Here is a 26,017-nt window from a genome sequence, read left to right as displayed (position 1 = left end):
AGTGGGGTGAGTGTAAATTCTTAAAGACAAAATTACCTTCACAATAAAAAAAAAAACAAAAAACAAAAAAAAAAAACCACAAAAACCCAAACCCCGAAAAGCTAAGCACAGCAAAATGAATAGACTTAATGTATGTGGCAATGTCCTCCTCCACTTCTTAACACTATATAGATGGGTCAACCTAGGAAACCATCAAGATGATTTTTTCTTTTTTTAATTAACTTGGCATGTCCTTTAAACTAAAACAGCATTTTGAGCACATCATTTGAAAATCTGCTCACCAAGTTTTCAATTCAAGCCTGTTCTTGTGCTGTCCTTAAAAGAGGAAGTAAAAGAAACCAATTCATAAAGACAGAGAACAAACCAGTGGTAGTTGCCAGAGGGGAGGGAGTGGGGTATGGGTGAGACTGGTGAGGGAGGTTAAGAGGTACAAACTTCCAGTTATTAAAAAAATAAGATGAAAATTCAGCATAGGGAATAAAGTCAATGATATTGTAGTAAGTTTGTAGTGTGACAGATGGTAATTACACTTAAATGCGGTAAGCATTTGGTAAGGTATATAATTATTGAATCATTTTATTGTACACCTGAAACCAATATAAAATTGTATGTCAACTGTACTTCAATTAAGAAAAATAAAGTTCTGGGGTGCCTGCGTGTCTCAGTCATTAAGAGTTTGCCTTCAGCTCAGGTCATGATCCCAGGGCTCTGGGATCTAGCCCTAAGTTGGGCTCCCTGCTCAGTGGGGAATCTGCCTTTCCCTCTGCCTCTGCTCTTCCCTACTGCTGGTGCTTTCTTGCTCTTGTGCCTGTGTGTGTTTTCTCTCCCTCTCAAATAAATAAAATCATATATCTATAATATATAATATTATATATCACACACATTAATATCAGATTATTAATATATTAATTATATTAATGATTATTAATTGTTATTAATATATAATATTAATATATAATATATAAATAAAATTATATATATATTTGTTTGTACTTTAAAGGAAAAAGAGAGTAAGTTAAAGTTACTTGTGTGGGACTAGAGCATCATAATTGGAAACTTCTGGTCATAAGCATGGTAATAACAATGGAATCATTTCTACAAAATATAAGAGGAAGAAAAATGATATTCTTAATTCTGAATACTCCTTATCTGGTGAACTGGATGCAATGAAGCCTATACAAGCAGGGAAGTCGGAGAAGTTGAAGTTTATTTAAGATGAGATGAGGGTTTTGGCGGCCGGAATAGCTCTGTTGGGAGAGCGTCAGACTGAAGATGAGGTGAGGGTTTAACAGTGATTTGGACTTTTGTATAAGATTTCATTATCTTCAAGGTGCCAGGGTGGCTCAGTTGGTTAAACCTCAGCCTTCAACTCAGGTCATGATTCCAGAGTCCCGGGATCAAGCCCTGCATCAATCTCTCTGATCACTGGGGAGTCTGCTTCTCTCTCTCCCCCTGCCTGCTGCTCCCCCTGCTTATGCTCTTTCCCTCTGCCAAATAAATACATAAAATCTTTAAAAAAAAAAAAAAAAGATTTCACTATCTTCTGTCACATTTCCTTCACAAAATGGGGAGAGAAAACAAGACAGTGTAGGTGCCTGAACCTGACTCACTGTCGGCTCCGTGGGAGGTTTTAATTAGAAGCTCTTCTCTCCATAAGAAAGAGAAAATGAGAAAAAGGTGTCAGTCTCACCCATTGATAGTCATAGGAATTAGGCACATTTCCTGTGAAATGTTTGTTTACTCTCAAGGGACACAAATAGAATATGCTGTTTAAAAATTCTGTCTTGCAGCAAAAAAACGTGGAGAGACTTCAGGTTTCAGTGATTTGCAGGTTGTCATGTCCATAAGAATTGTCTGGGGTTCTTGGTGTAGAGTTAGGGCTACTGCTTCCTAGTCAGAATCAGTGGGGGTGGGGCCTGGGACACCCCCACCCCCACCCTACCACCACCTGGGCATGTGATGCGGGGTATCTACAGGCCTTATTCTGAGAAGTGATGATAATGCATCTTGTTTCCTATAAGAATTTTAGAAAATTTGATTTTCTTCTTTCCTTTTCCCTTCCCTCTCTTCCTCCTTTTCTCCGTCTCTCTCTCTCTCTCTCTGTGTATCTCTCTCTTTTGCTATGTTCAACTTTATTTTAGGAGCAGACAATAATACAGTGATGGAAAACTTGAAGATCTGACGGTTGCCTTCAAGGTATTCACAATTTATTTGTCAGACGTAATGCCATTCATAGGTGATGTAGAGGAAAGCATAGACTGAAGTGTAAGGGGGGAATAGGAAGGTGCTTGAGAGAGAAAGGGAGCCATACAGCCCTTGATGGAAGTGCTGAGATGTGACAAGTTAGCGGAAGACCTTGCATCATCAGATTGGGGGGCAGAGATACTAGGTTCACTTCTGTTTTTCCACAACGTAACTGTGATTTAGGGCAAGTCATTTTAGATCTCTGAGTCTCAGCTGCCTCATCTTTCAAAGAAATAAGGAGTGTGTATATACATAGGTATATGATCAGTAAGTTCTCAGGAAGATTTGAAGAAGATTATTCTGACATTGATAGAGAGGAGAGAATGCATGGGATAGAAAAATAGAATTAGGCAAGTCAGAGTATAGTAATCTAAACAGAAGGTGATGAGAGTTTAATGTTGCATGGGGACAGTAAGAAGAACAACAATACAGATGTGAGAGAAATTCATAGGGACAACTACAGTAGAAACTGATTTATGATTGGGTCTGATCAATAGAGAGGAATGGATGGAAGGTGAGTTCAGGACCCAGTAGAAGATGAACATCCCAAAGTCAGAAATGGAAGATCAGAAGAATATGGGTTTGGGGAAAGGTCTTATTTTAGACTTGCTGAGTTTGAGGTTATGTTAGGATTTTTAAAAATATTTTTATTTATTTATTTGTGGAGAGAGAGAGAGTGAGAGAGAAACAGATTCCCCATTGAGCTGGGGGACTTACAGGGGGCTCAATCCCAAGACTCTGAGATCATGACCTGATAGTTGAAGTTGAAGTCAATCAAATAGGTTAGTTCTTCAAGGGAGATACTTTTACAAAAGATATCAAAGACTCAAAGATTTAGTCTTTTTTTTTTGGTAAAGATTTTATTCATTTATTTGACAGACAGAGATCACAAGTAGGCAGAGGGGCAGGCAGAGTGGGGCAGAAGCAGCTTGCTGAACAGGGACCCTGATACAGGACTTGATCCCAGGGCTCTGGGATCATGACCTGAGCCGAAGGCAGAGGCTTTAATCCACTGAGCCACCTAGGTGCCCCTATGTCAGGATTATAAGAAGGAAATGTTTGTTAGACTAGCTCAGGTGAGAAGAAAGGAAAAAAACATTATTGACCTGGGAGCCAGGGGCAGGAAGGTGATAGTTGAAGGTAATCAAATGGGTTAGTCCTTCAAGGAAGATAATTTTACAAAAGATATCAAAGATTTAGTCCTGAGAAATGCCAGTGATCAATAGCAGTTACTTACGCATGACTGTACAAGATAAGGCAATGCCATCCATTTTGTTTGAACCTCATAAGAGCGGGGTGATGTGGACGCAGGAGGCTTTTAACTACTATATGAATGTGAGAATCAATTTGTTATAGGTCATTTTACTACAGATTAGCGGAGATGGGATTCACAACCTAGGTTTCATACCTCCAAGTTCAGAATTCTTAATACCATGAAGTCAAAAGAGAAGAGACCAGCCAGGCATTCCTGAGGTCTTCTGTCAATTATTCTATTCAAGCCTAGGTGATATATGAGTGTAGAAATAGACTTTGTCCCAAACATGTGAAAACTGCTAAAAAGTCTGATTTTATCTAAGATGGTTATTTTGGAAAGATGTTTATTTCTGGAGAGAAAAATGTGATCACTATAGTCCGTTGAATCTGGTGAAATCCTGGGTACTGTAACAGCTTCTTTGTTTAGTTATGACAAACATGACTAAAGTAAAACAAAAACAAAAGCAAAAACAAACAAACAACAAAACAAACAAACAAAAACCAAACACACACACACACACACACACACACACACACACACACACAGGAAGAGGAATTTATTTATTGGCTCATGTAAATAAACCATAGCCATGGCCGGGGTGGAGAAGGAAATGAAAATGAATATACTATTGTGAACCTTTCTCTCTGTCTGCTTCTTTCCTCCTTTCTTCTTTCTCAACATTTGGGTGTGATGAGAATACCACGCCTGGCACCTTCTATGCTTATATTCTCATGGCTTGGGTAACAGAGAGAAGGGTGGTTTCTCTCTCCCAGGCCTGGCTGAAGGTATGACTGTGGCATGCAGGTTTGGTGTTTCTTTGGAAGGTGGTTGTTTTCTTATAGACATTTAGATACCATTTTAGTAGCAGCTGCCAGGCGGATGGTGGAGGACAGTAAAGGCAAGAGGCGAGCCTTTCCTCAGGCATGGCTAACATATGTATAAGCATTTAACCACATTTAACCACATCTCTGCATTAGTGGAGAGACTAATGTAGAATAATGATGCTCTCTATTCTGTTTTAAAGGTAGTTAGCTATTTTTTAATCCTACTTCATGCTTCACTGCTTTACACACACACACACACACACACACACACACACACAGTTAAAGTACTTCTTCATAGTCCGCATTTTAAAAGATATTTTATTTATTTATTTGACAGAGAGAGAGAGAGAGGGAGAACAAGCAGGGGGGAGCAGCAGTGGGAGAGGTAGAAGCAGACTCCCTGCTATGCAGGGAGCATGATGTAGGGCTCAATCCCAGAACCCTAGGACCTGAGCCAAAGGCAGATGCTTAACTGACTGAGCCCCCCAGGCGCCCCCATAGTTGGTATTTTTAAAATCATCATTAATTTGAATAAAACTATGTTATTTAATTTTAATGACAAATGCAAGTCTTTTGGGCTTTTCCTTTTCTATATTTTATTGAAAACAATAAAATGAGGACAAGTGAAATCATCCTTTGGTGATTTAGTTTGAATGCATTCTATTTGTTACTATGCAACACTCAGCCTTCAGGTTTTCTCCTGGCAAGTGGTTTCAATTTAAAAAGAGATAACCACTATAAAACTGTCCTGTCCTGGATTCCATACACCTATTGCAATGACCAAGCAACAACAACCACCTGCGTTTTCACCTTGAGTATTTTGCTAAGAGCAAATATGTTATTATATCAGAAGCTTGTTAATGACATAGGAAAATACTCACTGTAAATATTTCCTTAAGTAACAGTCAATCTGATAATAAAATAGTGTGGTTTTGCTTCTTTTGGTTTGCTTATTTTGGATTAAAAACATCACTTTGGAGAGTTTTCTTTTTTCTTGATTTTCTTCTATCATGCTATATTGTGTTATTGTATTACATTGGGAAGTACATATACTTTAGGATCTGATGGTGAGAGGTTTAAATCTTGGGTTGTTCTCCATTCAACAGAGACATGCCTAGTACATCTGATCATGGTCCAGACATTCTACTAAGTGTAGAGGCTGCAAAATTAAATAACACAAATCGTTCAATCTTAGGAAGCTCATAGTCTCATGGTAGGGGTAGGGGGTGGCTCAGAGTGAATGCTGGGAGTGCAAAAGAGGGACAGCGTGTATCCCATTGGAGGGAGGAGGGGGAGAGGCTCCCTTGAGAGGTGTTGCTGGCCGTGGGTTGTGTCTGTTGAGAAAGAAGAGTGAACAATGGGGGAAAGTGTATTCTAGGCATAAGGACGACAGAAGAGAAAGTCAGAGGAACTAAAAGTCATGACATGTTTTGGTAAAAATGTTTTGCTGTGTCTGGAAAATTTGGCACATAGTTGGAATTTATAAATATGAGTGAAATAAATAGTTAGTGCCTGGCAATGAGTGCTATGGAAAACAAAGCCAGGGGACAAAATAAGAGCCACATCACAAAGGGCTTTATGTATTTGACCTTTATCCTGAAAGCTGTAGGAAGCAATTGTTTATTATTATTTTATGCAAAGAGATGACATGAGCTCTGGAGAATGGATAGAAAGGGTCTACTTTAGGGACATGGATGCCAGTTGAGAGGCTGTTGCAATCCAGATGAGAATCTGTGGGAACCTGAGTTAAAGCTATAGGAGTAGGGACAGAAAGGAGACAGGTTTGAAACAAAGAAAGAATTGATAAGAGTGCTTGAATTATAGAGTGTAGGGGGCAGTGATAAGAGAAAGCTCTGGATGAATCAGGACTGTTCCCAGATTTCAAGCAGAGGTTCAGTAGGTATAATGACAATGGTGAGCTTAGCTTCAGGCACTCTGAATTCAAGTGTAGAGGTATATCTGAGCAGAAATGTTCCATAGATAACTGGATTTCCAATCTGGACTGTTGGAGTGAAGTCAGAGCTGAGGCTATATCCTTGAGAGTTTATTACTCTTCAGTTCGCTCTTGGAGATTTGGATGAGATCATCCACAGAGAAGGAGGTAGACCAAGCTGAGAGCCCATGGGAACTGGAGTTCTTAAGGGAAGAGGGGCTCTAGCTGAACATGGAGAGGGAGTAGCCTGACATACAAGAGAAAATCTAGGAGAGGAGGCATTACTTATGCCGACAGGAAAAAATTTTTATGATTATGTGCCTTGAGCAAATTTATGATCTCTCTGTGACTTTTTTACTTTGTTGGTGAAAATGGAATAATGATCTCTGTTGCATTGTATGTTATGAGGTTTGTAATGACAATAAATGCATTCATTTGACATGATGTCTGTGACATAAAATTCATCAGTTTTTGTTTGTTTGTTTGTTTGCTTGTTTCCAGTATTGATCAGGTCACTAACAAAATTGTTCATGATAAGATCTTCCACTTAACGGGACTTATTATTTTGTTCAAAAAGTTGGTCATATTTTTTTCCTAATAACTGAATCTCCAAAATTCAAATAATGAACTCCAGCTAGGAGCTCTGGTATCAAAGCAAGCAGTGTCTGTTGAAGAATATTTCCAGAAATTATTTTCTTCCTTCCAATAATATTGTGATTAATATAATTTAAAAACACCTGCACTGAGGGGCCTGGGTGGCTCAGTTGATTAAGTGTCTGCCTTTGGCTCAGTTCATGATCTTGGGGTCCTGGGATTGAGTCCCGCCTGGGGCTTCCTGCTGAGCAGGGAGCTTGCTTCTCCCTCTGCCCTTCACTCCAATCTTTCTCTCAAATAAATAAAAACAATCTTAAAAAAAAAAAAACACACCCAAACCCACCTGCATTTCATACTTGAATATGCAATCAATATCAAGTAAACTTTCTTTACAAAATTACATTGGTCATCCCAAATAGTACGGTATATATACTTGAAAAAAAAAATAGGACTTGTAAGGTTTTGAGCATTATTCTTCATATCTGCTTCTGTGGGCTTTGTGTGCCTTACAATTTAGTTGCTTTTATTAAAGCAACCTAATTTAGGGAAATTTGAGAAGAAATGGAAAGGCAACATTTTCTTGCCTTTGAAATCTTATTTGTTTGCTCTCTTTGAAGCTGAACTGAAAAATTAGCTTGATGCTTTTGGGGAGAACACAGACAAATTCAACCTCTGGCTTTAGGTAGAAATTTCAAACATTTTCATTTGTGTTTTCCTTTTCATGTAACACAAAGTACCCCCCCATTTGGTCATGCTTAGTGTCTGGTTTTCAGAGCAATTTCTAAGGCTTGTTTGGAGGAAGCAAAGCATATTTCTAGCAAGCAGTAGAAAAGACAGAGAAAACACACCGGATAGATAAAGATCAGGTGAATTTTTTTGAATGCACTTGCTTCTTTTTTAGTACCCTTTCCATTTATTCAGTAGCAACTTGGAGAATGTTCTACTTACAAGTAATTATGTCGAAGGTCTTAGACGAACAATGTGTTTCATGCCTACCTTACTAGAATTGCCTCGTTTCCTGTTTATAAGGCACACTGATAAACACAATGAGGAAGATGGAGCTCATAACCAGAAGCTCGAGTGTATTCTTGACATCGTCGTACCTTTGTTCAAGTTGGATTAGATGATCTCCAAGTTTCCCTTCTGCTTTTAAGATTGTGTAACTTGCAGTCCTTTTATTCCTATACTCATGATCCAGTATCTTAAAATCTGTCTATCTATGGTAGGCTAAATAATGAAGTGGCCCCACCCCCAGCCCCGGCAAAGGCATCTATGTCCCAATTCCTAGAACCTGTGAATATGTTACCTTAACAGAAAAAGGACTTTGAGAATGTGATTGAGTTAGAGATCTGGAGATGGGAAGATTATCCTGGATTATTGGTTGGGCCTGATGTCATCACAAGGGTCCTTATAAGAGGTAGGCACAAAGATCAGAGTCAGGAAGGGGATGTGGCAATGGAAGCCGAGGCTGTTCTAGCACACTTTGATGATGGAGGAAGGGACTAAGAGCCAAGGAATGCAGGTGATCTCTAGAAGCTGGGTAAAGGAAGCCAAGGGATTTTTCCCTAGAGCCTTAGTGAGGAGAATAATCCTGTTGATCCCGTGATTTATTCCAGTCTCATTTGGGACTTCTGACTTTCAGAATAGCAAAGCTATTTTTGTTGTTTTAGCCACTCACTGTGTTTATGGGAATTTGGGAATTTGGGGAATTTGGGAATATGGGAATTTGGTACCTCAGCCCTAGGAAACTAATACACTATGTATCTAAAATTCATATATATATCTATGGATTTTAGATACATAGTGTATATATGGATTTTAAATACATAGTGTAAATATGTGTATATATATATCTATGGATTTTAGATACATAGTGTATTAGTTTCCTAGGGCTGAAGCACATATAGATATAGATATAGATAAATATATAGATATAGCTATAGATATATCCTAAAGTTTCATATATGTCCTGTATTTGTCCCTCCAATTCCTTGTTCTCTACCAGATGAGATGGGGTATAGATAACATTCAAACAGAGTCAGTACTTGACCAATAGGACCATATAAAGATCTGAGTTCTAAGAATTACTCAGGTCAAATACTAGGGCCATCATAAGCTAGTTGTCTGACATTAGACTTGTCACATACTTCTTTGTGCCTCAGCCTCCTCCTCTCAAGAGTTAGGATAATGAGCATACCTATGTTCCTTGTGGAATTGAAGGACTCAATGCTCATAAAATACACATATCAGCTCTGAGTGGCAGCTTCCAAGCTTCCCATAGAGGGATCCCCAGAAGTTTCTTCTCCTGTATGCAGTATTTGGAGTCTGGGGAAGAGCATGTTTAGAGGAGGTTGGAATCATGACAAGCAGAATAGTCTGGGGGACATGAATTATATGTGGAAACCCAAGGAGAAGGTAAGAATAAGGATTTACCTGAGGCTAGGTCCGATTTTCTGGACTTCTGAGTTTTCCCTGCCTTTGTTGCACTTGGTTCTCAGTCTATTCTGGGAATTCCACAGAGACTAAGATCCCTTCCCTTCATCACCCTGATATTTACAGAACCATCAAGCTGAGGGGAGATGCAGGTATTTCAACCTCTAAAGTAGGTTCTGATCACATCCAAACCCACGAAAAGGGACTGATTATTCAGGCATTTTCTTGGATGGAGAGAATTGAGGAAGGGTTTAATCTTTCCTTGTTTGGTTTTTATCCATGATATGTATATATTTGGCAGAATGGGAGGAAAAAAGCACCTGTATCTTTAAGAAAGAGCACTGGGTTTTTGCAAAGTACAAAGATGAAAGGTATGAAAAAATTGGTTGAGGCAGGGCTATCTAACCACTTATTATTCTGGAACACTTTAGTTCCTTTTCTTCTTGTTTTGTAACTTGAATTTTTCATAGGATGTAAGGGGAAGTATATTTTTTCAATGTTTCCATTTGTGGTATGTTCCTAATTCATTTGCTCCCTGGCTTTTTACTGTTGTAAGCATATCACTTCGGGATTGGATGCCTCAGAATATGATGACTTGGGCACTTACCTTGATGTCAGTGTTAATCTGAAGTGTTATTTGCCAAATAACAAATACCAGTAAATCATATCTGTGACAATATCTATAGAAACCAAATATTTCTATTAGAGGAGATGCTTTTGTTTGCTGGTAGGAAGGTGGTTTCCAGTAGAGGCCAGTTCCTTTTCTCCCATCTGTATGACTGGGCAATGATGAGAGCTGCTATGTTTCTGAAGTATTATAATTTACAGTGTGCCTTCAGAAGCATTTTACATATGCTCCTACAACTCCTTTGTGGTCTAGATTACAGCCATTCCCATATTAGAGAAGAGAAAACCTAGTTCCAGAAAAGTAAACTGATTTCCCTAAGTTCATACAGCTAACCAAAGCATTGGCTCGAGATGGGTTTTCTTTCCACTATGTGTTGCTTCCCCCAAAAAAGTTGATTCAAGTAAGTAAAATGGGAGTCTCAGTTTCCCCCATGTAAGATGTATGTACAGATTCTTTAGACTAGATGCAACATCACAAACTCAGATTGAAAGGAGCATTGCAGGTAATGTTAATGCAAGAAATTGTCTAGATGTAAGGAAATGGTTATTACATGTGGCTTCTAGAGACATGTGCCCCTCAAGTGGGTAGTTGCCACCAAGCTTCAGTTACTGTTTTTGCACAAGAAGACAACAGAACTAATGTTATCAGATTCTGTTTTTTTCAAGATCAGACAGAAATCCAGATTTTCAAGTGAAATCTCCCAGTGTTTGATTAGAGCTAAACTGGCAGAGCTATGGCCTTTTCTAAGGTCTCTATAGTAGGGGAATGGGACACCTTCCTCTTCATGAACTCAGATGTGCTGTAAAATCAACATCGTTTCCATTTAACTCTTTGGAAAAATCTTTTTTATTTGTTTGTTTGGTATGGAGAATTCATTAGGTTCATTGACTTTTCAATTAATGTCTAGGCCAATTCAATAATTGATTTGGACAAAAAGATAATTCCTGAAGTAATAATGGAAATTCATTTATTTATAGGATCTTAGAGCATTACAAATACAAAAAACACACTATCCAGAAATCCTTGCCTGCAAAGATTGTGCTCATGCATCTCTTTCATGCCACCCAGGGGACACCCAAATTTAGAAAAGGAAAGATTTTTATGGCATCTAATATATATATGCTCCACTTGGTTGTTTTCATTCTTAGAATTGACGGCACATTCAGTCAGATGTAAATTGTAATTTTAGTCATTAAAGAGATCGATTGATTGTTATTTATATGATTATTATGCGGGGCTCAATCCTAGGACCCTGAGATCATGACCTGAGCCAAAGGCAGATGCTTAACCAACTGAGCCACCCAGGTGCCCCAAAGAGATTTATATTTTGATCACTGTGTAATTATGAGATTTAACTTTGCCATTCTAGTTTATGAGGTTGATGACATATGTGAATTTGGACTTGGTGTTCTGTAAAAAGTTGTGTGCAAATTGACCTCCCTCAGCCAAAGAAGCTGTGAGAATGAAGAGAAAGGCCCATAACTCTAGCTTGATAAGAAATAGTTTATTAAGGGGACCTATGGACAGAGGTCTTGGGCTGCTGCAAGAGGAGTGGATCTCCATAGCTCTTCTTTCCCGTTAAGACCTGCTTATGTAGCCTACAGCCTGAGAGTACTGCTGGGGAGCCACTGGGGGAACTGTTTGAGAACAGTTGTGTGTCATAGGCATAGCTTGGATCAAGGACAGTATGCCTCCAGGGTGTACCTAAGGACCATTATATGGTTAAGCAAAAAGAAAGAATGTGGAGGAGGGTGCTATGCTCAAGAAGGCTTCAGGTCACCGGATGGTCATCATGGCAGTTGGTTGTAATGACAGGGGTGATAGTGTTGCTGCTGGTGTTGTTAGTAGCATTTTACAGTAATAATGATAGTAAAAATCCAAAGGTTCCATTTACTGAGTGTTTATTATTATTATGCATCAGGTTTCATGCCAAGTGTTTTCCTATTCATTAAATCATCGAGTCCCCATAAATCCTCATGAAAGAGGCATTAATATCCTCATATTACAGATCAGAAAACTGAAATGTAAAGAAATTGACTAGTCATTATTATCCAGTTATTAAGAGGCAGATTCAAATCAAGTTCTTATTAAATGTGTGGAAAAGAGGCCAGAAGCTATTTATTAAGCATCTACTATATACCGGATCATATTTGGGGTTCTTAGTTCTAGTGAGCCAAACTAAGTTCCTGCTTTGTCAGGGTTATATTTTATTTGGAGGGAACCCAAAGTAAATCAATAAACAAACACGATATAATGTCTAGGAGTACTAGGTATTCTAAAAGAAAGAATTGGGTATGAAGATAAAAGGCCCATTTTTTAATGAGATGATCAGGGAAGATCTGTATGAGGAGGTGACATCTATCCAGAGATAGTAGAATGACATAGGGATGAGCAGTGGTAATTTCTAGGACTGTCTCTGTGACAGACCCTCCATGGTATAATCCACCACTCAGTTCTAGAACAGTACTCAGTTCTAGAACAGTACTCAGTTCTAGAACAGTTCTAGAACAACCATTGGTTGGTTGTATTTAAGAGGGTTATGTAAAGCATCTTCTTATGGTAAGAGCAAGGACTTAGGAAGCAGACCCAGATTGAAATTTTAGTTCTGGTCCTTTTCCCCTGTGGTATTTGGGCACCTTAAGTTCATCCCAAGCTTTCGTTCCCTTAACTGTAAAATTTGAATTATAATCCTTATGTCATGATAAAGGAAAATTGAACATGTCAGGTTCTAAGCACTACATGTATATATACAAGGGTCATGTCATAACTAACGTTATTATAATTATTTTTATAACCTGTGTCTTATGAAGGGACACAGAGAATTTCCCTGGGGTACATCCGAGAACATGCGTACAGCTATAGGGGTTTACAGAATAGCATGGAGAGGGAGAGACAGAGAGAGAGATGTAAAATTTCCTGCCCTTTGTAAAGGTCTACAGCCCTGCTTCCACGGGCATGCACCTGCTCTTTAAGATGGCAACTCTGGAGCCAGGTTGGCCTATTGCCTGATAATCAAGAAGTCTGGATCTGGTCCCAGTTTGCCTTCTGATATGCTATATGGCTCTGAGCTCATCATTCCTCCTCTTTGTTTTCAGGTAGAGGAGAAAAGATCTCTCCACCTTCTCCATCTCAAAAGAATGTCTTTAGCCTGAAAAAAAAATAAAATAAAATGCACCTCTTGTGATGTTACTTTCTATTATATGTGGGAGCATAAATTAGTGAAGGGGCAAACCTCTTTAAATCACAAACATTATCTCACAGGCAATGACTTCGGTCTATAGCCATCTGTGTTTGGGCAACAGCTTTATTCTGGGGAGGGAGTAATAAAACAAGAGGGCGGTTTAGTGGTTCATCTTGGCTCAGTGGAAACATGTGGATTTTGGAAAGGTGTAACACTGGGTTTCAGGTTTCTAATTTGCTTAATTTTTAACTCTGTCATCTTGTTTAGGATACTTATTCCCCCTTGAACTTAGGTTCTCCATCTGTGAATAAAGCAGCCACAACATGTCAGGTATTGTGGGGATTAAATGAATGTAAAGTTACCAGAATTATGTCTGCCATGAACATCTTAAAATGTGACTTTTCATTTTTTTTATTATGTTCAGTTAGCCACTGTATAGTTCATAATTAGTTTTTGAAGTAGTGTTTAATGATTCATTTGTTAAGCATAATACCCAGTGCCCATCATAGCATGTGCCTTCCTCAATACCCATCATCCTGTTACCCCTTTCCCCACCCTCCTCCCCTCTGACACCCCTAGATTATTTCTCAGGGTACATAGACTCATGTTTCATTTGCCTTTCCAATTTCTCCTCCTTTGGGTTTTCCTCCCCTTCTCTATGTTCCTCCGTGCTATTGCTTATTCCACATATGAGTGAAACCATATGATAATTGTCTTTCTCTGCTTAACTTACTTTGCCTAGCATAATACCCTCCAGTTCCATCCATGTTGATGCAAATGGTGAGTATTCATCATTTTTGATGGTGAAATAATATTCCATTGTGTGTATGTACTCCATCTTGGTTATTCATTCATCTGTTGAAGAGTATCTTAGCTCCTTTCATAGTTTGGCTATTGTGGGCACTGCTGTTATGATCATTAAGATGCATGTGCCCCTTCTTTTCACTACATCTCTATCTTTGAGGTAAATATCAGTAGTATAATTGTGGGATCATAGGGTAGTTCTATTCTTAACATCTTGAGGAACTTCTGTAAGGTTTTCCAGAATGGCTGTACCAACTTGCACTCTCACCTAACTGTATAAGAGTGTTCCCCTTTCTCCATATCCTTGCCAACATTTGTTGTTTCCTGCTTTGTTAATTTTTGCTATTTTAACTGGTATTCATTGTGGTTTGATTTTGTATTTCCCTGATGGCTAGTGATGTTGAGCATTTTTTCATATGTGTTAGCCATTTGTATGTCTTTTTTTTTTTTTTTTTTCCTGAGAAGTGTCTGTTCATGTCTTCTGTCCATTTTTTGACTGGGTTATTAGTTTTTTGAATGTTGAGTTTGAGAAATTCTTTATAGATCTTGGATATCAGCCCTTTATCTGTAATAACATTTGCAAATATCTTCCTGCATTCTGTTGGCTGCCTTTATCTTGCTGGCCCAAAAGTTCATTTTTGCTTTTGTTTCCCTTGCCTTTGGAGATATATCTTGAAAGAAGTTGCTGTGGCCAAAGTCGAAAAGGTAACTGCCTATGTTCTTCTCTAGGATTTCAATAGATTCTTGTCTCACATTGAGGTCTTTCATCTGTTTGAGTTTATCTTTGTGTATGGTGTAAGAGAATGGTCCAATTTCATTCTTCTATATGTACCAGTCCTGTTTTCCCACCACCACTTACTGAAGAGACTGTCTTTTTTCCATTAGATATTTTTTCCTGATTTTTCAAAGATTAGTTGACCCTAAAGTTGAGGGTCCATTTCTGGAGTCTTTATTCTTTTCCATTGGTCTATGTGTCTGCTTTTGTGCCAATGCTGTGCTGTCTTGGTGATCCCAGCTTTGTAATATAGCTTAAAGTCAGACAACTTGATCCCACCAGCTTTGTTTTTCTCTTTCATCCTTCATGCAGTTTTTAGGGATCTTCTCTGGTTCCAAAAAGATTTCAGCTTTGTTTTTCTCTTTCATCCTTTCTGCAGTCTTAAAGGATCTTCTCTGGTTCCATAAAGATTTCAGGATTTTTTGTTCTAGCTCTTCAAAAAATGTCAATGGTATTTTAACAGGGATGGCATTGAACAAGTAAATTGCTCTGGGGGGGGATAGATATTTTAACAATGTTTCTTCTTCCAATCCATAAATATGGAATATTTTTCCATCTTTTTGTGTCTTCCTCAGTTTCTTTCATAAGTGTTTTATAGTTTCTAGAATATAGATCCTTTACCTTTTTAGTTAGGTTTATTCCTAGGTATCTTATGCTTTTTGTTGCTTTTGTGAATGAAATAAATTTCTTAATTTCTCTTTCTATAGTTACATTGTTAATGTATAGAAAAGCAACTGATTTCTGTGCACTGATTTTGTATCCTGCCACATTACTGAATTGCTGTACTAATTCTAGTAATTTTGGAGTGTAACTTCCCATTTTATTTTTTATTTTTGTTTAAGAACTGCATTTCTGGAGGTGTCTGGAGGCCCCTATATCAGGACACCTTTTCAAACCAGTGCCAGGCTGGACAGGCAAAGGGTCAAGTGAAAATAACCCACTGGATTTGCTCCAGCCTTAGGAGTTGGGTCTGCTCCAAGCTGATCCTCTGTCAAGGAGCAGTGGGGACTGATTCTTGGCCTGAATTCAGTGGCAGTTCCTGTGAGTGTAGGGATTCCAGAATTGCCCCAAGATGACGAGGTATGACCATTTCACAGTGGCACTTGCAGGACAGTTGCAGGCTGAGGACAGACATTGGCTATTTGGTAACCTCTTTGTCTTGTTCTCAGCAATTTCCATCCCTTGCCAACACATCTACTTTGGCTGCAGGCTCTTGTGAGGCTTCAGGCCACTCCTAAGATTCATCTTTTTAATCAACGGAAAGGAAGAAATGGCCTACCTTTATTATTATCTAGGTCGGTTCTCTCAAAACAAGCAGGCTTCAAATCCCAATGGCTTCTCAGCACTATCTCAGAAGCATCCATCTTTCATTATGTTATTCCCATGGTAACCCTAGGCAGGGAGAAGAAGGACAGCTAACCATTGAGTGGCTATTTTTAGATTTCTGGCCAGATGCTTTGACAAATCTGTTGAGGGGAAGAGAATGAAACAAATGTAGGAGAGGATTTTTTTTTTTTTTCCCAAAGACAATATCATTTAAATTCATATTATAAAACTGGAAAAGACCTTGAGAAATCATTCAACCTACAACCTCTAGGAAGATCTACTTCCAAATCCAACCAAAAAATTGTTCAATAAGATCTTCTTTTGAGGGACACCTGGGTGGCTCAGTTGGTTAAGCAGCTGCCTTCGGCTCAGGTCATGATCCCAGCGTCCTGGGATCAAGTCCCACATCGGGCTCCTTGCTCTGCAGGGAGCCTGCTTCTCCCTCTGACTCTGCCTTCCACTTTGTCTGCCTATGCTCGCTCTCGCTCGCTCTCTCTCTGACAAATAAATAAATAAAATCTTTAAAAAAAAAAAAAAAAAAAAAAAAAAGATCTTCTTTTGACCATTTTACATAATAGCTTATTCTAATAGATAACCAAATTTTCTACCTTGATTTTATCCTGTGTTGAATGTCAGTTCTCAGACTAACGGAGTTGGGAATAGGACTGAATATGATTGCTCAAGTTGTGGACTACACAACCCTGAGGGAATAATTTATTTAGACTATGCTAATAATCATACCCCTGAGGCTTGTGCAGTGCACATTCTGTGGAACTATCTACACTGGTCATATTTCACTTACTTTTTTTTTTAATGTAAATTTCTCCCTTCCTCCTTAAAAACCTTCAGGAATTTCCCATTACTCTGAGGTTAAAGTCCATGGATCTTTAAAGAGGTTATAAAAGTACAACATGTTATCTATCCTGCATACCTGTCCAGATTCATTTAGTACTACTGTAGTTCTCTTTCTCTGTGTTTTGGCAAAAGCCTTTCAACCAGTCTCAAACATGCCATCTGCCTCCCATCTCAAGATCTTTGCACTTACCTATAATATTCCTCCCCATGCTTTCTTACCTAATATCTCTAACTCCTTCCTGTCCTTTAAAGCAGAGCTCATTTACCAGAAAACACTTTCTCAACCTCTGAAACAAGAAAAGTGTACACCTTCAGTAGTCTCTCCTAACAACTTGTATATTTCTTTCCCAGTACTTAACAGTTTGTGAATCTATATTTATTTATGTAACTTAAAACAAAACAAAACAAAACAAAACTATGAGCTTCAGGTTGTAAGCAAATGATATTGTTTGCTCACAATTATATATCTACTACCTGTCACCATGTATAGCAAATAAATGATTCTAGTAACTGAATAAATGACTAGCAGTTATTTTAAAGGGACATAATCACAGTTTCTCTTTAAGTCAAGCTGTCAATGTGATTACAGTAGGGTGTCTTAAAATGTAATGTGCATCCAAATTCCCCAGAGAACTTGTTAAAAATACAGATTCTTATTCAGTAGATCTAGGGTGAAGCTTGTCATTCTGCATTTCCAACTCATATGTGACTAGCTCTAGAATTTGGTTGTAGACTGAAATCACCTTAGGAGCTTAAAAAATATATATAACAATTCTGAGATTTCACTCCCTGGTGATTCTGGTTTAATTGTTATGTACTTGGCCTGGGTATGGGGAATTTTTAAAAACTCCCCAGCTTAAAACCCCCTAAAATAAAACCTTCCCGGTTTATTCTAATATCCAGCAATCTTGGAAATTCACTGACTCCAGGCAAAGCTCATCCTTAACAGGAGGGAAAGAGATATTTTTGTTGCCCTTTGTATTAAACAGCATCCAACATGGCTACCTGATAGGGGTCCATCTTGTTACTGTTTTTTAAATGTATATCTCTTAGAGACACACAGCAAAGTGTTACCTAGCATTTGTTGTATGAGCAGAGATAATCCCATAGGAGTTGGTTAATGTGGCAGCAGATTGGTCTGATCTTAAACTTTCCCACCTCTCTTCATGGGGGAAATTTATGTCTTATCAACTATTTCAAAAGTAAGTGTAGTTATTGGAAGAAGTGGAACATTTTGGTAGAACCAAATGCAGTTATAGTGGCCTTGCAACCAGAGGGACAATGCATACTTATTCACATAATAGCATCAGAGAAAAGAGAACTAGAGTGCACTTCCAAAACCTGCAGTATTTGTCAACAGTTTGTTGATTCTCTACTTGCCTATAACCATGAACCTGAAGATGAGCATAGGTTTGGGTATTTGGTTACTTTCTCTGAAGATCAATGCTTTTTTTTTTTTTTTTAAATTTAAGATTTTATTTATGTATTTGAGACAGAGAGAGAGAGAGAGAGAGAGAGAGAGCGAGCGCATGAGTGGGAGAAGAGGCAGAGGGAGAGGGAGAAGCAGACTCCCCACTGAGCAGGAAGCTCAATGCATCTCTCAATCCCAGGACTCGAAGATCATGACCCAACTGAAGGCAGATCCTTAACTGACTGAGCCACCCAGACACCCTGAACAAAGATCAATGCTTTTTAATCTAGAGCATGGTAACAACCCCCACTTTCTTGTTATTAATTACACTGATTTGTTTTTTTCTGTGTGTGTGTTTTTAAGTTTGAAACTTCCCCATTGTGGAGTATAATCTTTTAAACTAGGTAGCTGAGCACAGTAGTACGTCAAGCCCTACACTGGTTGTTTTCATAGTCTCATTAATTAGCCTCCTCTGCAAACTTGTTAGGTAGATCACTTTTTAAAGATGACAAAATTGAGGCTTACTAGTTCACTCTCTTCCCCCAAATACACAGATGGCCAGTGGCAGAGTCCCCTTGTATCTGATGCTTTCTCCACCCTGGTGTTAACTCATGGTGTCCAGACCAAATTCGGCCTTCAAATATATTGGTTCACATGGTCTCAATACATTTTTAATGAGGTGCTGCCATTTAGAAAGCAGAAAGTTTTCCATAAAAATCCAGATTTCAAGCTTATATGTAGAATAATTATGTCTTAAAAAAGTAAAATAAAAAACTGAAATAAAATAATCATATCTGACAATATTGAGTAACATGCCTGCCAGCCTGAATCTTGCGGGAAGCTGAGTAACATTTTTCTCTTCCAGCTGACTTTCTACATCTCACTGATACCTCTTTTACTCCTGGCCTGGCCCAACGTTGAAGACTTGTTTGACCCCTCCAGGTCTCTGGTTTTTCAGCTTAGCTTCTGAACTCTATTGAGGGAAGAAATAAATTTTATTATCAAGAAAAAAAAAATGACCTCTTCCTTGGTGAGGTGGAGACCATTGCATTGCCATCTTTATGATTTAAGACCTTCTCAGGACTCTTCATATTTGCATGTGATGGGCTGATTTCTTTGACTACAGAGTGGTGAAGCTTAGTATCCTTCCTTCTGATTCTAGTATTTAGCTATCTAGAGTGGTTTCCAGTCAAAATTTTGACTTCAGAGAGGTTTCTAAGTTGTGTGGTTGTGTTGCAAAAACTGTAGCCCCATGAAAACCCACATATCCGTTGGACTCAAGGTTAAGTTGTATTCCCTTTAGTCTCCTTCAAGGAAGACTGTGGCAAAGAAGAAGAGGCTTTTTCCTAATGTTGTCAGGGCCTAGCAGTGCTGGGCTGATCATCCCAGGAACTTAGTCACTGATTTCTGATGTAGCAGGAAATGTAGAAAGCAAGATTTACACGTAGGGAATCTTCTCCTTGGTTTTGAGAGCTGTTTGCCTCTGTTGCAGTGTACCCGTTTCGTTGTTTCTGTTCCATGCCTGGCTCTGACCCACTGCCCACTAGGGTGTTGGTTTCTCTGCACTCCCTCTGAGTCATCCAATCTTTGGAGTGCCTTCTCACTGCGTGTCAGAGCCCTGTCACTCAACAGAGTGCAGGCACATATGCTGTGCTGCTGAAAGAAGATATGCATCTTCTTATTCCCAGAAGATGGTGGCTCAAGGATAAGGCGAAGGATTTTTAAACGGTTAAAAGCTAACCTGACTGTTCTGTTACGTATTTCACTTGGGTTTAAGAGGCCAATCTGGTAACTGAACCCTGTCTAGGGAACATGAGAAAGATAATTCAACCATTCCTTATTTTACCACATGGCATGCCATGTGAGACATCATTGGTTTTAAGATATGCCGTTATTTGATATGCCATTGAGAACAGAAAAAACACTGTCAAGTGAATTATGTCATTTAAATTATGTTGATTGTTTTCCCTTTCTCAAGTACAGATTTTCTAACATAAAAACATGTCTTAGGATAGACAAATATGACACTTCAGCTTTTATTGCATGCCTTTAATATAGAGGACAAGTTTCTTCTATGTGTCAAAATGTTAATTGTCTTAATAAGATAGAAGAAAGTCAATGAAAATATTTACGCTACCATGTTCTTCCTTCAGCAACCATCAACTGACCTAGAATTTGACCGCGTAGTGATTTATACCACTTGCCTTCGTGTGGTACGGACAACCTTTGAAAGATGTGAACTGGTTAGAAAGATCTTCCAAAACCATCGAGTAAAATTTGAAGAGAAAAACATAGCTCTGAATGGTGACTATGGAAAAGAGTTAGATGAGCGATGCCGACGTGTTTCAGAAGCCCCTTCCCTCCCTGTCGTATTCATCGATGGCCATTATCTTGGGGTAAGTACTCCGCTGAGGAAAATCTTCTTTTTTTATTGAACCCAGCCAGGGTTGTTAGAAATCTGTAAGCCTATGACAAGGTGACTTGCAACGTAACTCCTAGGATTTTTGCTATTTTTTTGGAGCTCAGACCAAAGGGATTCAAGCACTTATTTCTATCCCAAATGATGTGTTGCTAACAGTGTTCATCCCTACAGAAGCATGGTGAGATAAAATCAGCATGAAATTGCCTTTTTTAATAGGAACACATTTTTCACTTGTTCAGTTGACTTGAGTTTTGCATTATGAAGCTTAGCGTGTGAGATACAAACTATTTTTTAGTGCACATGAGAAAAAGGGAATATTTATAAGATACACATTTATGAATTCTCTTACACTCCATTATCAAACAGTCAGTTTCCTACCTAATGAAACTAAGATGGCAGTCCCAAAACAAAATCAGTAAGAAATGAGGCCCGGAACCAGAATTTTATTTGTTTGTTGTTTAAAATTATTCTGGATTTTGGTAATGTGGCAGTGTGAGACCCAAGTTTAGGCTTGCTGTAGCAGAACAGAGCAAACTCCTGAGCATCAAGGAAACATGACTGCCTCGTTTCTTTTTAAATAATACTGTTAGCATAATTAAACCCCACTGATCTATGAACAGGCTCCATCACTAAGAAGCCCAAAAGAGGGCTCTGGAGAAGCACTTTAGAAAGGGTAAGAACAAAGAGCCAAGGGACGCCAGAGGTTGAGGGGGTGGGACTGACTCCCCCAGATCACTTATCAGAGAACAAAGAGCTGCCTTCAAATGGCAGATGGATATTTGGAGCTTGGCTTTGTTTTGCATTTGGTCTTAGCCTTCAGCTTTCAGAGATGGTTAGAAAAAAATCCAGAGCAGGAAATGCTCATGTTTTGTTACAGGGAAACTGTTCTTCTGATATCCTGGCTAGAGCCATCGCTGTTAGAGGCAGCCTGTCGTCTGATGGAAAGATAAATGGGGAGAAGCCATGATTCACTAGCTATGCCTTCTGCAATTTTACTTTTAACTTGAGTGGGACACAGACTACATTTTGAAGAGGAGGAATTTAGATTTGAAGCATTGAGCCTCTTTTGTTATATTTCCACATGTACCCTTAAGGTCCCAGAAAGCCGCAACAATGGCAGTGATAGTAATGATAAATTAATAATAATAGTAGTAATAACGTTACTATACTGTGTTCTCAGCTTTATACATTCATCTCTTCTAATCCCCAGGACAGCCTTAGAGAACACTTCTCTGCTCTACTCGTTGAGAGGCAAGATGGTTTTGTTTCAAATTCCTGCTCTGATACTTTATGTGATTCTGGGTAATTTATAACTCTCTTTGTGTCTCGGTTTTCTCATTTGTAAAAGGAGCATGGTGATAGAACTTTTCTCACAGACTAATTGTGAGGATATGACCATATATAATATATAGAAGTACTCAATTCCTGTGCTTGGAACAAAGTAGGTTTTTAATAAATAGTAACAATCTTTTGTTACTTAGTTATAAATCAATGGTAACAATCTAACTATCCTTGTTTTGCTAAAGAAAACATTAATTATTTTGCTCCAAGTCACATAGTTGGTCAAGTGACAGGACCAGGACTCAAAATTAGGTCTGACTCTCTAAACCCCTGCTTTTTTGCACATTACCTCAAAGAAGGGGATCTCTCTCTTTCTTTTTAATTGGAACATTTCACAGATTTGTGTGTCATCCTTGAGCAGGGGCTATGCTAATCTCTGTATTGTTCTAATTTTAGCATATGTGCTACTGAAGCAAACACAAGAAAGGAATCTTTGATACTTTGTTTGCGGATATGGTCTTATACCTAGGACATGGTTTGTCACAAAGTGCTCAGAAATGTATGTTGAATGGGTGTATGAATGTTGCTATACTTTTCTCTCAAATTCTTTCCTACTCTCCCTATGACATTCTTCTACCAGCAAAGAATCTGCTAAACTTACTCCCCAGGGAGAAAATCACTGATAAAAGTGATTTTAACTGGCAAAATTCTTCTGATGATGTAAGATACTTTCCATTGTAGAATTTTAATTTCTGTGCAACTGCCCAGTTAAATTTAGTGGGTGACTGCCTCCTTACACAGGTGTAATATGGTTGGCCTTACCTGACATCCTGCTTTTGACCATACTTACCTTCTTCCTTCTTCTAAGGCAATCTAACAGGCAATGATGCTATTTTTCTTTGCATTTGATGCCTAGAGGCAGAGGCAATGGACAAAAGAAACAGGGTGCAGTGGCCTAGAGAAGGAAAGATCACACAGGTGTTAGTTACCTTGTTGATTCTGCCATTTAAAGCTAATGCCCCAAATCTGCTGAAATAGACCAGAGACAGAGATTTTGTTTTCCTCTTTCTTTTTTCTTATAAATGGATAATTCTTCAAAATCTATAATTTGAAATGGAGGTAAGCACTCCAGAAAACAACTTCTATAGCAGTTTCTCCTCCTACCACAAAAGTGTCTTGATTTTAAATTCCAGGCACATTTGTAAATGGAAGACATTGCTGGAGTCATAGAGCCTTCTCCCTGCAGTATTCATTCATCTGAAATGGAAGGATGCCCTCTGCTGGGTTTTGGCACATGGTGAAACATAACTTTTAGGGAGGAAAAGAAGCTGATGTTGGTAATTTCCTTAACATCTGTGATATTTTAAACAGTCACATGAAACCACTTGATTTAGTTTAAATTTAGATGAGTGAGAAAAATTGAGATGTATGAATCATCTGTGCAATACAACTTTTTTTTTTTTTTTTTTTTTTTTTTTTTAAGGAGGGAGAGAAAGAACTAGAGAGGGCCAGAGACTGAGGTAGATAGGGACAGAAATAAGCCCATGGAGGTAGTGAGATGGGATGGGGAGAGCATGAGACCATTTTGTAGCTCCCTATTTCTCTGCCATCATTGCCACCAGAGCCAGGGATGGGTGACACCAAGGGGATTCACTTATCTTCACTGAGGGGAAGATCGCAGAGTTCAATGGGCAAGAGCAGAAGAATTGACAAAAATGCTGAGCTTTTTTTCCCTGACAACTTTATCTATCTTTATATAGATAAAGATGAAAGCAATGAAATAGTCAAGGAAAAGAAATTACTTTAGAAAACAAAGCTCCTCTGCCCTGAGATGCTCCATCAGGAGAGGATGGGTCAGTCAAAGAGTTGGAGGCTGAGAGGGTTAAAGAGAAGCAAGTTCAACTTGAAGCTTGCTTAAAGCCATTGTCCTGTTGCTTTGGCATTGGGCGATCTTTACACGAAAAGATTGCATTTCAATTGTTCGGACAAAGATGATCTTGGAAATTCTAGTAGGAAATAGGTTAGAAGTACTATCTTAATTCTAGACCAACCATAAAACTTTATAGTACAAATCCATGAAACCTACATTGGAACTGAGCTATAAAACATGGAATGAATCAGAGTGGAGACTCTGGTAACAGAGAGGAATGGAAGGACTGTGGATCTAGACAGGTGTTTTAAACTAGCTGATGTTGAGCTGTGACTGATTTATAATTCCATATCTATCGAAAGTTCTGGGGTTTTCTTTCTTTTTTTCTTTTTTTTTTTTTTCAGCTTAAGAATGAAGGAATTGTTATTGAGTACATGTAGTTTATACATGAGAAATAAAGACTCTAAGCATGTTTTTAGAGACAACTTGCAGAACTTCTCTGCAGAAATGGCCTCTAAGGAATGTCTGCCACAATCAGAAAGTGGCTGGCTCTCTAGAAATGCTATCTTTGGTTCTCTCTGGCAAGACAGATGATTTGTTCTCTGGCCCCTTTTTCTACTTAATTCTGTTCCTAAGTAAAGCCTTGAGTGAGTGTATCTGTGGTTACTGAATCAGTCACATATGTAAACAATGCAGGAAAATGGGAAATGTGGTTTTTAGCTTTTTGACCTCTACAGTATAGGAAGACATTCTAGAAGGTGACTGGATTGGTTACGATGTGAGCCAAACCATAGTATCTGCCAGATAGGCTATTTTCATTTATTTTGTTTTGTTTTAACCAGAATATTGAGGTACATTTTAAATATAATAAACTGTATCCATTTAACTTATAATTTGATGGGTTTTGGCAGATATGTACACTCATAAATGTATCAACACGTTTGAGATCAGAGCATTTCCATAACTCCCCAATATTCCTCATGTCATTTAGAAATCTCTGCCTCCAACCTACATCCCCTGGTGATCATTGATCTTTCTGTCAATATAGTTTTCTATTCCTTTAATGACTTTGTCTGGTTTTGGTGTCAGGGTAATGATGACCTCATCAATTGAGTTTGGAAGTGTTCTACCTTCTGCAATTTCAATTTCTTATTCTCTTTATTGCTTGGTGTAGAGCATTAAATCATTTGACATAATTTTCCCTTTATGTGAAGGACTACTTATATGCTACTATTTTAGTGTGGGTCTACTGTAGATGAATTCTTTTAGCATATTTATGTCTGAAAAGTTTTTATCTCACCTTTGATTTTACAAGATATTTTTGCTGGGTATAGAATTCTAGGTTAAAACTTTTTTTTTCTTTCCTTTCAGTACTTAAGAGACATTGCTTTGTCTTCCTGTTTGCATAATTCCGATAAATTATATGCTGTCATCCTTATCTTTGTTCCCTGTATGTGTATCTTTTCACATTGGTGCTTTCAAGATTCTTCTTTTTGGGATGTCTGTGTGACTCAGTAAGTTAAGGGTCTGCCTTTCACTCAGATCATGATCCCAGGGTCCTGGGATCCTGACCCACATCAGGCTCCTTGCTCAGTGGGAAGCCTGCTTCTCCCACTGCCTGCTGCTCCCCCTGCTTGTGCTCTCTCTCTGACAAATAAATAAATACTATCTTAAAAACAGATTTTTTTTTTATCATTGGATTTGAGAAACTTGATTATGATATATTTTGGTATAGTTTTTTTCATGTTTCTTTTGCCCAGGGTTCATTGAGATTCTTGGATTTTTTTTCTTTTTAAAAAATCAAATTTGGAAAACTTTTAGCCATTATTTTTTCAAATAAGATTTAGGGTTTCCCCCCCTTCTCTTCTTTTCAGGCACTTTACTTACATACATATTAGGCTGCTTGAAGTTGTTCCAAAGTTCACTTCATTTCTTCTTGGATTATTTCTCTTGCTATGTCTCCTAGATCCCTAATCTTTTATTGTAAAATATCTAATCTTTTGTTAATCCTATCCAGATTTTTTTTAAATCTCAGGCATTGTAATTTTATCTTTAGACATCTATTTTTTTTAAATGTATATTCTATGTCTCTATTTAGCACATTCAATATTTCTTCTAGCTTTTTTTTTTTTTAACATATGGGATATCAGTATAATAGCTTATTTTAATCTTCTTGTCTGA

General features: G+C 38.2%; 1 protein-coding gene and 1 non-coding gene across 6 annotated transcripts in view; one reads left to right on the top strand and one right to left on the bottom strand.

The window, feature by feature from the left end:
* GRXCR1 (glutaredoxin and cysteine rich domain containing 1) overlaps window positions 1–26,017 on the top strand; it is a 327,600-nt gene that overhangs the window by 254,212 nt on the left and 47,371 nt on the right. For all 5 annotated transcript variants that reach the window (XM_059162433.1, XM_059162460.1, XM_059162470.1 and 2 more), the window contains one exon: window positions 20,417–20,659. In XM_059162433.1, the coding sequence (XP_059018416.1) occupies window positions 20,417–20,659 (243 nt within the window). The remainder of the gene's footprint in view (window positions 1–20,416; window positions 20,660–26,017) is intronic.
* Window positions 22,343–22,446, bottom strand: LOC131822885 (U6 spliceosomal RNA). The gene has a single exon (XR_009350367.1). It is a non-coding gene; the product is annotated as a U6 spliceosomal RNA (small nuclear RNA).

The sequence above is a fragment of the Mustela lutreola genome, chromosome 1 (assembly GCF_030435805.1).
Source record: "Mustela lutreola isolate mMusLut2 chromosome 1, mMusLut2.pri, whole genome shotgun sequence".
In the NCBI taxonomy this organism is placed as follows: domain Eukaryota; kingdom Metazoa; phylum Chordata; class Mammalia; order Carnivora; family Mustelidae; genus Mustela; species Mustela lutreola.
The sequence above is the reverse complement of the archived record's forward strand: the minus strand, read 5'-3'. Positions and strand labels throughout refer to the sequence as shown.